Genomic DNA, 12804 nt, shown 5'->3' on the forward strand with positions numbered 1-12804 from the left:
GAAAAAAAAAAAAAAAAATAAGTAAGTCATGGAAATGAAAAGTACAGTATAGGAAATATAATCAATAAAATCGTAATACTTTAGTATTGTGACAGTAACTACACTTATCATGGTGAACATTTCATAATGTATATAATTACCAAATCACTATGTGATACATTTGAAATCAATAGAACATTGTATATAAATCAGGCCTCAATTAAAAAAAGAATCAGTAAAAAAAAAAAAAAAAAAAAAAAAAAAGATATTGTAACAGCTTGGTAGGGTGATAGCTGGAACCTAGAATTATGTATATAAATGTTCTACCACTGTGTTGTACACTTGAAACTCATGTAATGTAATACTGTGTGTCAACTACCCTTCAATAAAAAATAATTATTAAAAAAAAAAAAAAAAAAATTACCTAAGAACAAAACTCCTGGACCAGATGGCTTCACTGTTCAATTTTATCAAACATTTAGTGAAGACCTAATACCAACCCTCCTTAAAGTTTTCCAAAAAGTAGAAGAGGATGGAATACTTCCAAAGTCATTCTACAAGGCCAGCATCACTCTAATACCAAAACCAGGCAAAGACACCACACAAAAAAGAAAATTACAGACCAATATCCCTGATGAACATAGATGCAAAAATACTCAACAAACTATTAGCAAACCAAATTCAAAAATACATTTTAAAAAATCTATCATGGTCAAGTATGATGTATTCCAGGGATGCAAGGATGGTACAATATTCAAAAATCCATCAGCATCATACACCACAACAACAAAAGGAAGGACAAAAGTCACATGATCATCTCAACAGATGCTGGAAAAACATCCATTCATTATAAAAACTCTCAATTAATTGGGTATAGAGGGCAAGTACCTCAACCTAATAAAGGCCATAAATGACAAACCCACAACCAACATCATACTTAACAGAGAAAAGCTGAAAGCTTCTCCTCTAAGATCAGGAATAAGACAAGGATGCCCACTCTCCCCACTTTTATTCTATATAGTGCTGGAGGTCCTAGCCACAGCCATCAGACAACACAAAGAAATAAAAGGCATCCAGATTGGTAAGGAAGAAGTTAAACCATCACTGTTTGCAGATGACATCAAAGTGTACATAAAGAAACCCTAAGGAACCAACCCCAAGACTACTACAACTAATAACTGAATTCAGAAAAGTTACAGGATAAAAAATTAATATGCAGAAATCTGTTGCATTCCTATATACTAATGATGAATTAACAGAAAGAGAAATCAAGAAAACAATTCCATTCACAATTGCATCAAAAAGAATAAAATACCTAGGAATAAACCTAACCAAGGAGGTGAAAGGCTTATACCCTGAAAACTACAAGACACTCATGAGAGAAATTAAAGAAGACACCAATAAATAGACACACATCCCATGCTCATGGATAAAAAGAAGCGATATTGTCAAAATACCCATCCTGCCTAAATTAAGCTACAGATTTGATGCAATCCCTATCAAAATACCAACAACATTCTTCAACAAACTAGAGTGAATAGTTCTAAAATTCATATGGAACCACAAAAGACCTTGAATAACCAAAGCAATCCTGAGAAGGAAGAATAAAGCTGGGTGGATTATGCTCCCCAACTTCAAGCTCTACTACAAAGCCATAGTAATCAAGACATTTTGGTACTGTTTGGCACAAGAACAGACTCATAGATCAATGGAACAGAATAGAGAGCCCTGATATAAACCCAAGCATATATGGTCAATTAGTATATGATAAATGAGCCATGGACATACAATGAGGAAATAACAGCTTCTTCAACAACTGGTGTTGGCAAAACTGGACACATACATGTAAGAATGAAACTGGATTACTGTCTAACTCCATACACAAAAGTAAACTCCAAATGCATTAAAGATCTGATTGTAAGTAATGAAACCATAAAACTCTTAGAAGAAAACATAGGCAAAAATCTCCTGAATATAAGCATGAGCATCTTTTTCCTGAACACATCTTGGGCAAGGGAAACAAAAGCAAAAATGAACAAATGGTACTACATCAAACTAAAAAGCTTCTGTACAGAAAAGGACATCATCAGTAGAACAAAAAGGCATCATACAGTATCGGAGAATATATTTGTAAACTACATATTCGACAAGGGGTTAACATCTAAAACATATAAGAAACTCACATGCCTCAACACCCAAAAAGCAAATAACCCTATTAAAAAACGGGCAGAGGATCTGAACAGACACTTCTCCAAAGAAGAAATTCAGATGGCCAACAGGCACATGAAAAGATGCTCCACATCACTAATTATCAGAGAAATGCAAATCAAAACCGCAGTGAGATATCACCTCACACCAGTTAGGATGGCCAACATCCAAAAGACAAGAAGCAACAAATGCTGGTGACGATGTGGAGAAAGAGGAACCCTCTTACACTGGTGGTAGGACTGTAAATTAGTTCAACCATTATGGAAGCAATATGGAGGTTTCTCCAAAAACTCAAAATAGAAATACCATTTGACCCAGGAATTCCACTCCTAGGAATTAACCTGAAGAAAACAAGATCCCAGATTGAAAAAGATATATGCACCCCTACGTTTATTGTAGCCCTATTCATAGTAGTCAAGATATGGAAGCAACCTAAGTGTCCATCAGTAGATGAATGGATAAAGAAGAGGTGGTACATATACACAATGGAATATTTTTCAGCTATAAGAGAAAAATGAATCCTATCATTTGCAACAACATGGATGGAGCTAGAGGGTATTATGCTCAGTGAAATAAGCCAGGCAGAGAAAGACAAGTACCAAATGATTTCACTCATTTGTGGAGTGTAACAATAACGCAAAACAGAAGGAACAAAACAGCAGCAGACTCACAGACTCCAAGAAGGGACTAGCGGTGACCAAAGGGAAGGGGTGGGGAGGGTGCATGGGGATTGAGGGAGAAAAAATTAAGGGGTATTATGATTAGTGCACATAACGTAGGGGGGGTCTCAGGGAAGGCAGTATAGCACAAAGAAGACAAGTAGTGACTCTATACCACCTTACTATGCTGACGGACAGTGACTGCCGTGGGGGGGGGGAACGCGATAATATGGGTGAATGTAGTAACCATGATGTTGCTCATGTGAAACCTTCATAAGATTGCATATCAACACCTTAATTTAAAAAAATACTTCGAAGTTTATGGGTAAACTTCCCCCAGAGATTATTTTTGTTTGTTTTCCCCTTGTGCCTCTGGGTAGCAGGAAACCAGATGAATGTAGTCCTGTTCTAGGGATTCGAATTGTCTGTGTTCCCAATGACTGAGAACAGGGCCATAGAGCAGGGCTATTCTGAGACAGTTCACTCCTACTCTTTGGGTACCAAACAAAAGCACAGGACGTATAATGGGGTCCCCACTTTGGACAGGCCCAAACTCTGCCTACTAGCCTTGAACATTGTCAAAATTCCTGCTTCACTTCTCATTTGTCTGTTTTGGATTGAGAAATGCCCCTGGGGCAAAAATGGCTCCAATTTTCACATTTATCAATTTCTCCAGGATTTTGGCACAGTAATTTTCACGATCACGTAAGCTCCCTGCTGCCTTTGGGCTGATGCCTGTTTTAGTTGGTTGGTTTTTCAGTTGTCTTGAGAGGTCTGAGTTATCTAGTTCACCATTACAATTAGACATTCTCCACATAAAAAATGAGTTTGGTTCTAGTCTCTGCCCTGCAATTCACTTTTGTCTTGATCTTCAACAATTTATTCATAGTCTATCAGCCTGTTCCCTCATATATAAAAAGGATTTGAGCAGTATTTCTGGGGCCCTGCAATTCAGTTTCTACTCGATTAGCACAAGTTACTGTAAATCAGAGTAGATTTCAGGGTGAATTGCTGAAAGAGAAGAAATGCTGTGACAGACGCAGTGGCTATTGCTTTTCTTGTTTTCCTATAGCCCAGAGAAGTAGGAATATGGGAGGTGCTAGTATTTCAAGAAAAAAAAAAGGAAAGCTTGCCAATAGATTTGCTTAAATTTTGTTTTTTATTCTTTGGAGCCCCTACCATCCTGGATATCAGTATTGTCAGGCCAAAAACCCCCTTTTGTAGTCCTGGCTTGTCTGAGCTTAAGAAATGAGAAGAGACTTGCAAGAATCTTAGGAAACTTTATTAGCCAGCCCACAAGTGTGTGGGATAAAGAAAATGCAGCATTTCAAGCCCCATTACAAGGACACACCTGATAAAGTTTTATATTCATCAGAGGACCCCCCATCCCCCAGCACAGCATTGTGTAAATACATCCCATTGCCAGAACAACCTGTGGCAGATGAAGGAAGTCAAGGGCCTTTATCAGAGAGCATATGAGGAGCCAGTTCAAAGTGAGGTCTGTGTACTCCCCTCTTTGCTCAACAGTCTCTGCTACTACATTATTTTTTCTGTCATTTCTTGTCATCTTTTATGATAAGACACCCATTTCTTGACCCATGTGACCCCATACAAACTACATTATCATGTAGGAAAAAGGAGAACAGAAATGGGAAGGCAGGCTATCACCAGGTGAATCTTCAATTGTTTGAAAAGTGGGGGGCTGTAGTACCAATCCTGTATAACAAAGGGTCAGAAACATTGGCTAAGGCAAATCTGTTTTCAAAACGCAGGCCCCTAATTGGGGAGATCTCCTATATTTCCATGGGTTATCTGTTTCCTTCAGTCCCCCTTCAACAATCAGTGTTTTTCTATTATGATTTCCAAAATTCTACCTGTAAAATATAGTAATTGTGTTTCCATGGCTATCAGACAGTATAGCAATTTCACATATTACTACATAGTCAAGAATCTACACATCTGATTTATTCCTTTTTTAAAAATTGTTTTAGCTTGATGCAAAAGCAATTATCTGAATTTTTTTCAATATAAAAAAAGAAAAATTCACACCCACGGCAAAGTCAGGAAATGTAAATGGCCAACAGAGCTGAACTTTCAAAAGAAATTAAAGATTTGGTTTTGGATAGCAGTTACATTGGTAAAGCTAAATGAAAATTGTTGCCATTCAAAGTGCAGGTAATAAACCTCAAAGCTTGACCTTGTACTTTCACTGTCTCTAAGGGGAAGAAAATTTGCCTAAGAACAGGATGTTAGCTGAGGAATTGTGCCGAATAAAGAAAAGGAATGGATGGTCAGCAACAAAATTTTCTTCGTGCATCAGCATGGTGAAGGTGGCTATGCCCGCTGTCGCAGCTGCCGCCTCTGTGCCCTCCTCATTCACTTCTACAAAGGACTTGTGGACAATTTTCGAGATAAAAAGATTTCTGGCCCCTGACATTCCAGACAAATCAGCCGCGCCACTATTAAAGAGATCGTGTACACCCAGGCGGTTTAGGTGGAATTTGAGATCGTAGCTTTCTTCCAGCTTGAACCTAGGCAAATGGACATTGACTTCAGTATAATCCAGATTCTCAGGCTTGGTCCACTCTTGCAGTTTTTCCAAAGTCAACTGTTCCTCAATCTGGAATTAAAATGGACAAAAAGAGGTGAAAACAATTTTATAAAAGTGAAATTATAATTATTATTTATATGAATGGACCCATATCGGTTGCTAGTTTCCTTCATGCTTCATGTCAAAATAGATTCTATTTTGGAGGATTTCAGTTCTTTCCAGTAATTGATGATAATGGAACAGAACTGTGTTCCAGGCCATGAAGGGCCCAAGTACAAGGATTTTGAACATTGGGTCCATCAACCACCCATATACAACACCCCCCATCCACCCATCCATCCATCCAGACTTACTATCACCCTAAACTAAAACCCCTAACACACTGGATTACTGTGATAGGCCATGATGGCTGTTATTACCCTAATTGGGTTAGGGGCACAAGGGAAAATTACAAAGGCTTCATCTGTTTTCTTCGATTTATTTTGAGCCCCACTGATCCCTGTGGTTATCTGTGAACCTCACAGAGCTGAAGTACTCCCTAACAGGTTTAGCTCCTCGGTAAAAACAGAAAAGGACCTGGTTCCTCATCTAAAATAGGGGTAAGAACAGTACCTACCTTACAGCATTGTTGTGAGCATTAAATGAATATATAAAGTGCATGGCACAGAGTAAGTGCATATAACTGTCAGCTGTTATCATTACTACTGGATTAGAGTAGATTGGCATTTCCCTTGTTCCAATGATGCTGTTATTCCTTTCATGAGGCTAGGGACTTTCTTTTTATAATCAGAGAAGAGACAAATATAGAAATACAATTGAAAGAAGGAACACACTGATTTTAGCACACACTTTATACATGCAAATGGCTAGTGTTAGACTCCTTCCAGACAGCAAGTTTGGTTAGGGCAGAGAAAAACCACACAGCAGGAAGAGACACTGAAGAAAAACCAGTATCTTCACAGTTTTGCACAGTCCTACCCTGGAGAGGCACCATAGCCTTTAAATTATGTAAACAGAGACCATCCAAAGTTCATACCAGGAAACGGGCTTAGCTCTCAAGCTAACATGTCACATGAGTCTATTGTGTAACTCTTGGAAATATTGTTCATAATCTGTATGAACTGTGGTGAGAATGAGAAATATAATAGGATTTTATAGTAAGTGATGACACTATATACTGCAATGTTTGGGGTTGTTTAATCTTTAAAACTTTGTTCAAATAAAACAACCCTCATTTCACTGCACTTTCCTCTGAAGTTCATTTCAGAGAGTTTCCATGAGCTGCCACTGACCAGTGCTAATATAAAATAGATCTCAGATGTTCTCCCCAACTGTTCACTCACAGTAGCTGAAAATGTAAACTTAGGCCTTCAAAGCAATAAATGTTGGTGGGCTAATTTACAAAGGAATGACCAAGACCCAGAAAGGAGAGTCAAGTAATGTTAGAAAGCACACAACCAGCACCTATGCACCTACTACTGGCCCTACAGATGAGGCAGAGCCGATATACCCCAGGGAGATATGAAACGAGCGCGGGGCCTTCTGTTACCTTCCTCAGACCCGTGGACTCATCCTCGATGTCATCTGGCAGCAGGATAATCATGCTGAGCTCCTTGCCTTGGTACGGCAGCTCCAGCACACGACACTTAAGGTCCTGGATGTGGCGGAATGGAAACTTCTTCTTCTGATACATCATTTTCACTGTTTTTGTGTCTTTCTGAATGATTAAGAAAACAAATCGCTCACATTATTGTGTTCCTTCTGAGCACAGAGCAATTTTTAGACAGCCATGTCACCTCACCTTATTCAGCCTAAACGGTGCATTGGCAGTGGCCTTTTCCATGAACTGCTCATGCCACTTCCCTTTGAAATAGATGGCGCTCACTAGCACAAGTACAGTCGTGCTATCGACCGTATCTGGAGTCAACAGTTCTGGAATTTTCCCTAAAATGGATAAAAGTAAGCCTTTTAAAAAAACCAAATACCAGGATCCCAGATTTGAACTGACATTCGATTAGCACTGAAATGCAATTCAAATGCACACTTCCTATCTAATTTCCTTTAACATAGTATTAAATTAGGAAAGCCCTATTAGTATGTTTCCACTTCAAATAAACCAACTAAGTACAGCATAGGGAACACAGTTAATAATATGGTAATAACTTTGTATGATGACCGATGATAACTACACTTATGGTGGTGAGCATTTTGTAATGCATATATATGTCATATCACTAGGTTGTACACCTGCAACTAGTATATCACCTATACTTCAAAAATTTTTATAAATAAACAAACTAAAGGGCTAGAAACAAAAAATCTCCTTTTTTAGAGTGTGTGACAATGAGCCTTATTTTGTGAATGGCCACTCTTTTTCAGGGAAAAAAAATATTCCTTAATGAAAATGCTTTTAGTAACCTGTAAATAAATCACTTCTTCAAATCCTCCAAGTAGAAGCCTCTGTCACCAAAAAGATTTTGCCACACAGGCAAAGGCCCAACAGCTGCTCCACCGAAACAGAGGCTCCCTGTGAGCACGCGTGGCCACAGACCATTCCTTGTTGGAAGACAGGTGCTCTGTAGGCCCCGATGCATTCCCTGACGGGTCAGACGGCACGGAATCAGACACGCCATCTGACAGACTCAGTCCCACCAACCATTCCTGATTTGGCAAAAAACATTTAGGACCCCAGCAGTTTGCAAATATTGATTCACAAAGATCAGGATGTTTCTTCTATGCGTGTATTAAACAATTTGGGCCATGCTGGATTTTCCCCCAGAATTTTTATTACTTTTAGTCTACATTCAATGTTAGCCTTAATTTTAAAATGTAGTTTGGGGAACTTATGGGGAAAGAAGTATTTAGCTGCTTCAGCTAAATCATACGCAAGTTTGCCCTCTGAGGAATTTCTGCATTTGAAAGCAGTTGGACCTGAGCAGGGCACAATTCCTGCCCAGGGTTGGGGCCAGGATGGGGAAAGGGGAGGAGACAGAGGGGACCAGCACAGGCAGGAGGTGACAGGAGGAGGAGAGGGACCCTTGTTCAATGACTCTGTCCTGCCCACCTCACCTTCTGTCTGCCCTTTGACCCACTCATTTATAGTCTTCCTTGCATCTTCAAAGGCTTGCTGAAAATCCACACTGGCTAATTCGGCACCATACATTTTCTGAATTGAAGTCAAGAACTCCTATTTTTAAAAAAAAAATGGATGTGTCATAAATAACTCCAACTACATACAGAAATGGTTTTCTAAAATCCTTAAAAGCAACAGAAATTGTCCTGAAAGGCATGAATTTCATTGTAACAGAAATATTTTAATCCTTATCTTTTAAACACACTTAACATTAAATTTACCATCTTAACCATTTTTAAGTGTACAGTTCAGTAGTTTGGTGTTATATAGCATTTACCAATTATTTTCTAACCTTTGGCTAACATTTTCATAAATAAGAAATTACTGATTGTGCATGGAAGTGAATTAATGGATTCACTCTTGCCTTAGTAAAACAGCCAGAGCCAATCTTGTCACTGTGATAACCATAAAATGAAACCAAGTCAATTAATGGGAATACTGTCTGTCATATGTTTGCATTTTGTATCATTTTTCTGAATGTTTATAAAAATTAAAACTGATTTCTGTGACTTGATTGTGCTGGGGTAAAAGTCTGCATTGTCTAGTGAGTTTTAGAACATGAAATGCAAAGTACTTACAGGAAGGAAATTATAGGTTTTCTCTCCATACAACCTATTTGCAAGTTTCAGAACATAGGAAGTTCCACGTTTGTTGATATCAGCATTCAGACTCTGAAATCTGGAATTAATCTCCTCAACGGTATTGAAGTAAAGAGTCTAAAATAAAGAAAACATCCTTTCTATAACCATTCATTTTGAAATTACAAAGTGGTTCCTTGGCATTTGCTTCCATCAAATTAAGTTAATGTTTTGATTATTAATTATTGATGATTATTAATTTTTCATTGAAGAATAAATAACAAAGTATCCAAAACTATTTCTTTGTGCGACATAAAAATTACATTAGAACTGCTCTACACCACTTTTATGTTATAATTATAATTCCACAAATGAGTGGTTAATAAACTACAATATTTATACAAGTTTGCTTTTTGGCAAAGAAAATTGTAAATGGTGTGTTCATAACTGTATTATGTATCAAGTATAATTTTACTGAAAGTTCTCAGAAATAGTAAAAATAAGAATTATCACCCATGCGAAGACACAAAGCTATTACAGATGGGGAATGTTTCTATTACACTATCAGCATTAGTAACTCACTTATTTCCAAATAACTTCTTTAAAGTTAACACTACCCAAAAGTTTAATTCCCTATGTAGCAGACACAAATCAAGAGTTCCTTTATGGTTTTATGAGGCCTGGGCTGGTTTCTTGCTTTTAAGACACAAAGAACAAAGTCCAGTTACTCCCTGAGACACAGAATGTTTGCACAGGTGCTATGTTCCATCTGCATTAATGGAAATGGGGGTGGGGAGGGGCTTAAAACTATTCTTTGCTGAACTCATAAAGTCTCTGGAAAGCCTCAAAATAAAAGCAGGGTAAAAAATATTACCCTTCCAGAAGCAAGTAACAACTAGTACTAAAGGTTTAAAAAAAAGAAGAAGAAAGTGGATCTTGAAAACCTTAGAATGCGTTCATACCTAAAGCGATGAAGACGGCTGGTTTCCATGCAGTAAAGTAATGGAAGCTGTGCAGCTGCAACTGGTCCGTAAACCTGATCCCAGGGTTGGCCCTTCCCTAGTCACATGTGCAGTATGGTTTGTGACCGGTATGCCAGCACGGCCACCACTTGTAGCACTCTTCTCCCCAAGATTTCAAGGAAAGCCAGTGTTCTTTTGACAGAATGGGGGAATTCCTAGCGCCCGGGGTTCCCCACACCCATTAGGGCCAGGAGGAGGGCTGGGTACCACCGTCTCTTCTCCTGCTGCACAAGTGACCAGCCACATCACCAAGGGCTCGGACCTGCTTGTGCCTCACCACTCCCCTCTCCTGCAGGGCCCACCTGCGCACAGTCCACAGAGCCCCACTTGGAGCCAGGCACAGGGCTAGGTCGCGGGAAGACAGATCACAAGGTTGCCTTGTCTTCTCCAAAAGGCACCACCGCCAACTTCTCCAGTGTGGTGCGGTTCCTATGTGTCATTATGCTCAAAAGTAATGCTGCATAACAGACAGTAATTATGAGTGGCCAGTCATCATATGCAAAGCAGAAACTGGAAAACCCTTGTCTGGGGGGAGATGGTGCAGCTAATGGGAAAGCTGTCAAAAGTGTGCCTACTGGAAAGGAAGGGGCACACTGCAGGGCCTTTTTTCAGCTTCCTTCACTGCTATATCCTCAGGCAAACAAAAATCAGTGCCTGGCACACAGTATATACTTAGTAAAGACTTGATCATGAATGAAAGCCTGCATACAAATGGCTTGTTCTTGGGGCTTTTTCTAAAAGACTGACCTCATAATGTACAGTTGCTCAATACAGAAATACAGTTTTTAAAACAGTGCAGGAGCTCAAAGGCACAACTTTTTAGTACAGGCATTACATGAGCAGGGAGACAGCAGAGGAAGGAGACTATTGTCGTTTGTTTCTGCTGACCTTGGACATCTGTTCTGCAGTGTTGCCTCGGGTCCCCAGAAAGATCATGGCCAGGGCTGATGAAATGTTTAAGGGGGAGATGAAGATGTTTCCCGTAGGATTGTTTTCATTCAAAACTCGGAACAGGTCCAACGCAAAATGGGTGATTGCTGTGCTCAACTGCTCCATGGTGAAGGCTGCAACAGAACAGAGGCCCCGAGCTGCCCACTGGCCACACCGGCATTAGGCAACGGCATTTCCCCACCTCTTTCTCAACTCATGCTGAAACACCCTCAAACTTGTTCTTCTTTTTTTCCCAGGAGGTGCACAAATGTGGGACTATGGATGATTGGCCAAGGATTCAGCAAGGATTTGGTGACACGGGGTCAGGATCCAGGGTATCTGACCTTGCAGACAGGTGAGTGCCTGGCACCAGGGCCTTGGCATAGCATTCACACTGGGACTTCCCTACTAAGTTTGGGAGTACACGTATTTCTGACCTTTTGGTAGGTGCTGATTCCTTTGGACAATGACTCCACTGGCCACATCTACCTGAGATAAGAATGCTTCTCTTAGAAAATCACAGCTGCTAGGAGGCACTAAGGCAAACACCAGCAGAGTAGATACACTGATGTTCATTGTGGAGATCTGTTGCTAATGTTTAAAGGAGTTGAGTGTCCCAGGTCTAGTAGCCGGTCTTCACCAAAGATGGAGAGTGAAACGCCAACATCGGGTGAGGTGCTCGACATGGTGCGTTAAAACTGTCCTCTCTGTCACTCCCGAGATGGCGAGGTGTCTGAGTAAGTTAAGCACTGGTCTTGGATCTCAGCCCGGGCACCGACGTCCCCATCGGGACTTCCAGTCTCGGGGCCTTGGTTTACTCCACACACAGGCAAGGGAAGTTAACCGCTGTGCTGGCCGCCCAGCGCGTGGGTAGCAGCCTGAACTATTATTGCTGCGGCTGATCAATAACCTGCAGGGACCCTCCCCCTGGCCACACAAAGCAGTAACACGAAACCGGCACAGGGGGACCAGGGCGGGAGGGAAGAGGGGCGCCCCGGGCTTGGGTTCGGCCTTCCCGCCCCGCCCCGCCCCGCCCTCACTTCCTCGCAGGCCGGCCCGTCCGGCGCCCGGACGCCGCGCGGGGGTCCGGGGTCGCCCGCGGCGGGCCGGGGAGGACGGGAGCTCGGGGGCACCCGGGGGAAGGGCAGTCCCGGCGGACCGCCCGGGCCGGGGCGTGCTGGGACTGAGCAGCCTGCGGATCCGGGCCGGCGGCCTCCCCGCCCGCCCCGCCTCCCCGCTGCGCCCGGCCTGCCTTACCCGCTACTTCCTGACTGCTCGGGCTCCCGGCGCGTGAGATCTCGGAGCGGCGCCGCGCCGCGGCCCTTATAGCTGCGGAAGGGGAGTGTCGCCCCGGCAGGCCCAGGACGGGCGACAGGGCGTGGCCCTTCCCCCAGATGACTTCCCAGGAGTCTGGGCTCCCCGGCGGTGTAGAAGCCAAGGGAGCGTAAGCACAGTGCGCTTCTCAGGGAATCAGCACCTTTCTGAGTTCTAGACAAGCTCAAACAGGACCTGATGCCCTATTTCTTACTAAGATGTGAATGACTGACACTTTTTAGTATCGCTTCTTGGAGGGCAAACTAACTCCTTTTGAGTCCCATCTAACCATATACTCCAGACGCTGAGGTTGTTATTATTTGGTAGAGGGGGAGAGCAAATTTGGCACCTCTTGCACAGGGGACAGGAGGAACCTCAAGGATACGATAGAACAGAAGCACAATCAGTTCTAAGCAACATCCCTTGATGT

General features: G+C 41.6%; 1 protein-coding gene across 1 annotated transcript; it reads right to left on the reverse strand.

Annotated features, from left to right (window-relative positions):
• Nucleotides 1-4106: 4106 nt before the first annotated feature.
• SERPINB1 (serpin family B member 1) lies at nt 4107-12469 on the reverse strand. Its single transcript, XM_036888739.2, has 7 exons — nt 12318-12469; nt 11019-11194; nt 9109-9246; nt 8467-8584; nt 7199-7341; nt 6947-7114; nt 4107-5466 (listed from the first exon to the last, which is right to left on the reverse strand). Exons 2-7 carry the CDS (start codon nt 11184-11186, stop codon nt 5062-5064), a joined length of 1140 nt encoding a protein of 379 aa, XP_036744634.2. The 5' UTR covers nt 11187-11194; nt 12318-12469; the 3' UTR covers nt 4107-5061.
• Nucleotides 12470-12804: the final 335 nt, after the last annotated feature.

Source organism: Manis pentadactyla, chromosome 16 (assembly GCF_030020395.1).
Source record: "Manis pentadactyla isolate mManPen7 chromosome 16, mManPen7.hap1, whole genome shotgun sequence".
Classification (NCBI taxonomy): Eukaryota; Metazoa; Chordata; class Mammalia; order Pholidota; family Manidae; genus Manis; species Manis pentadactyla.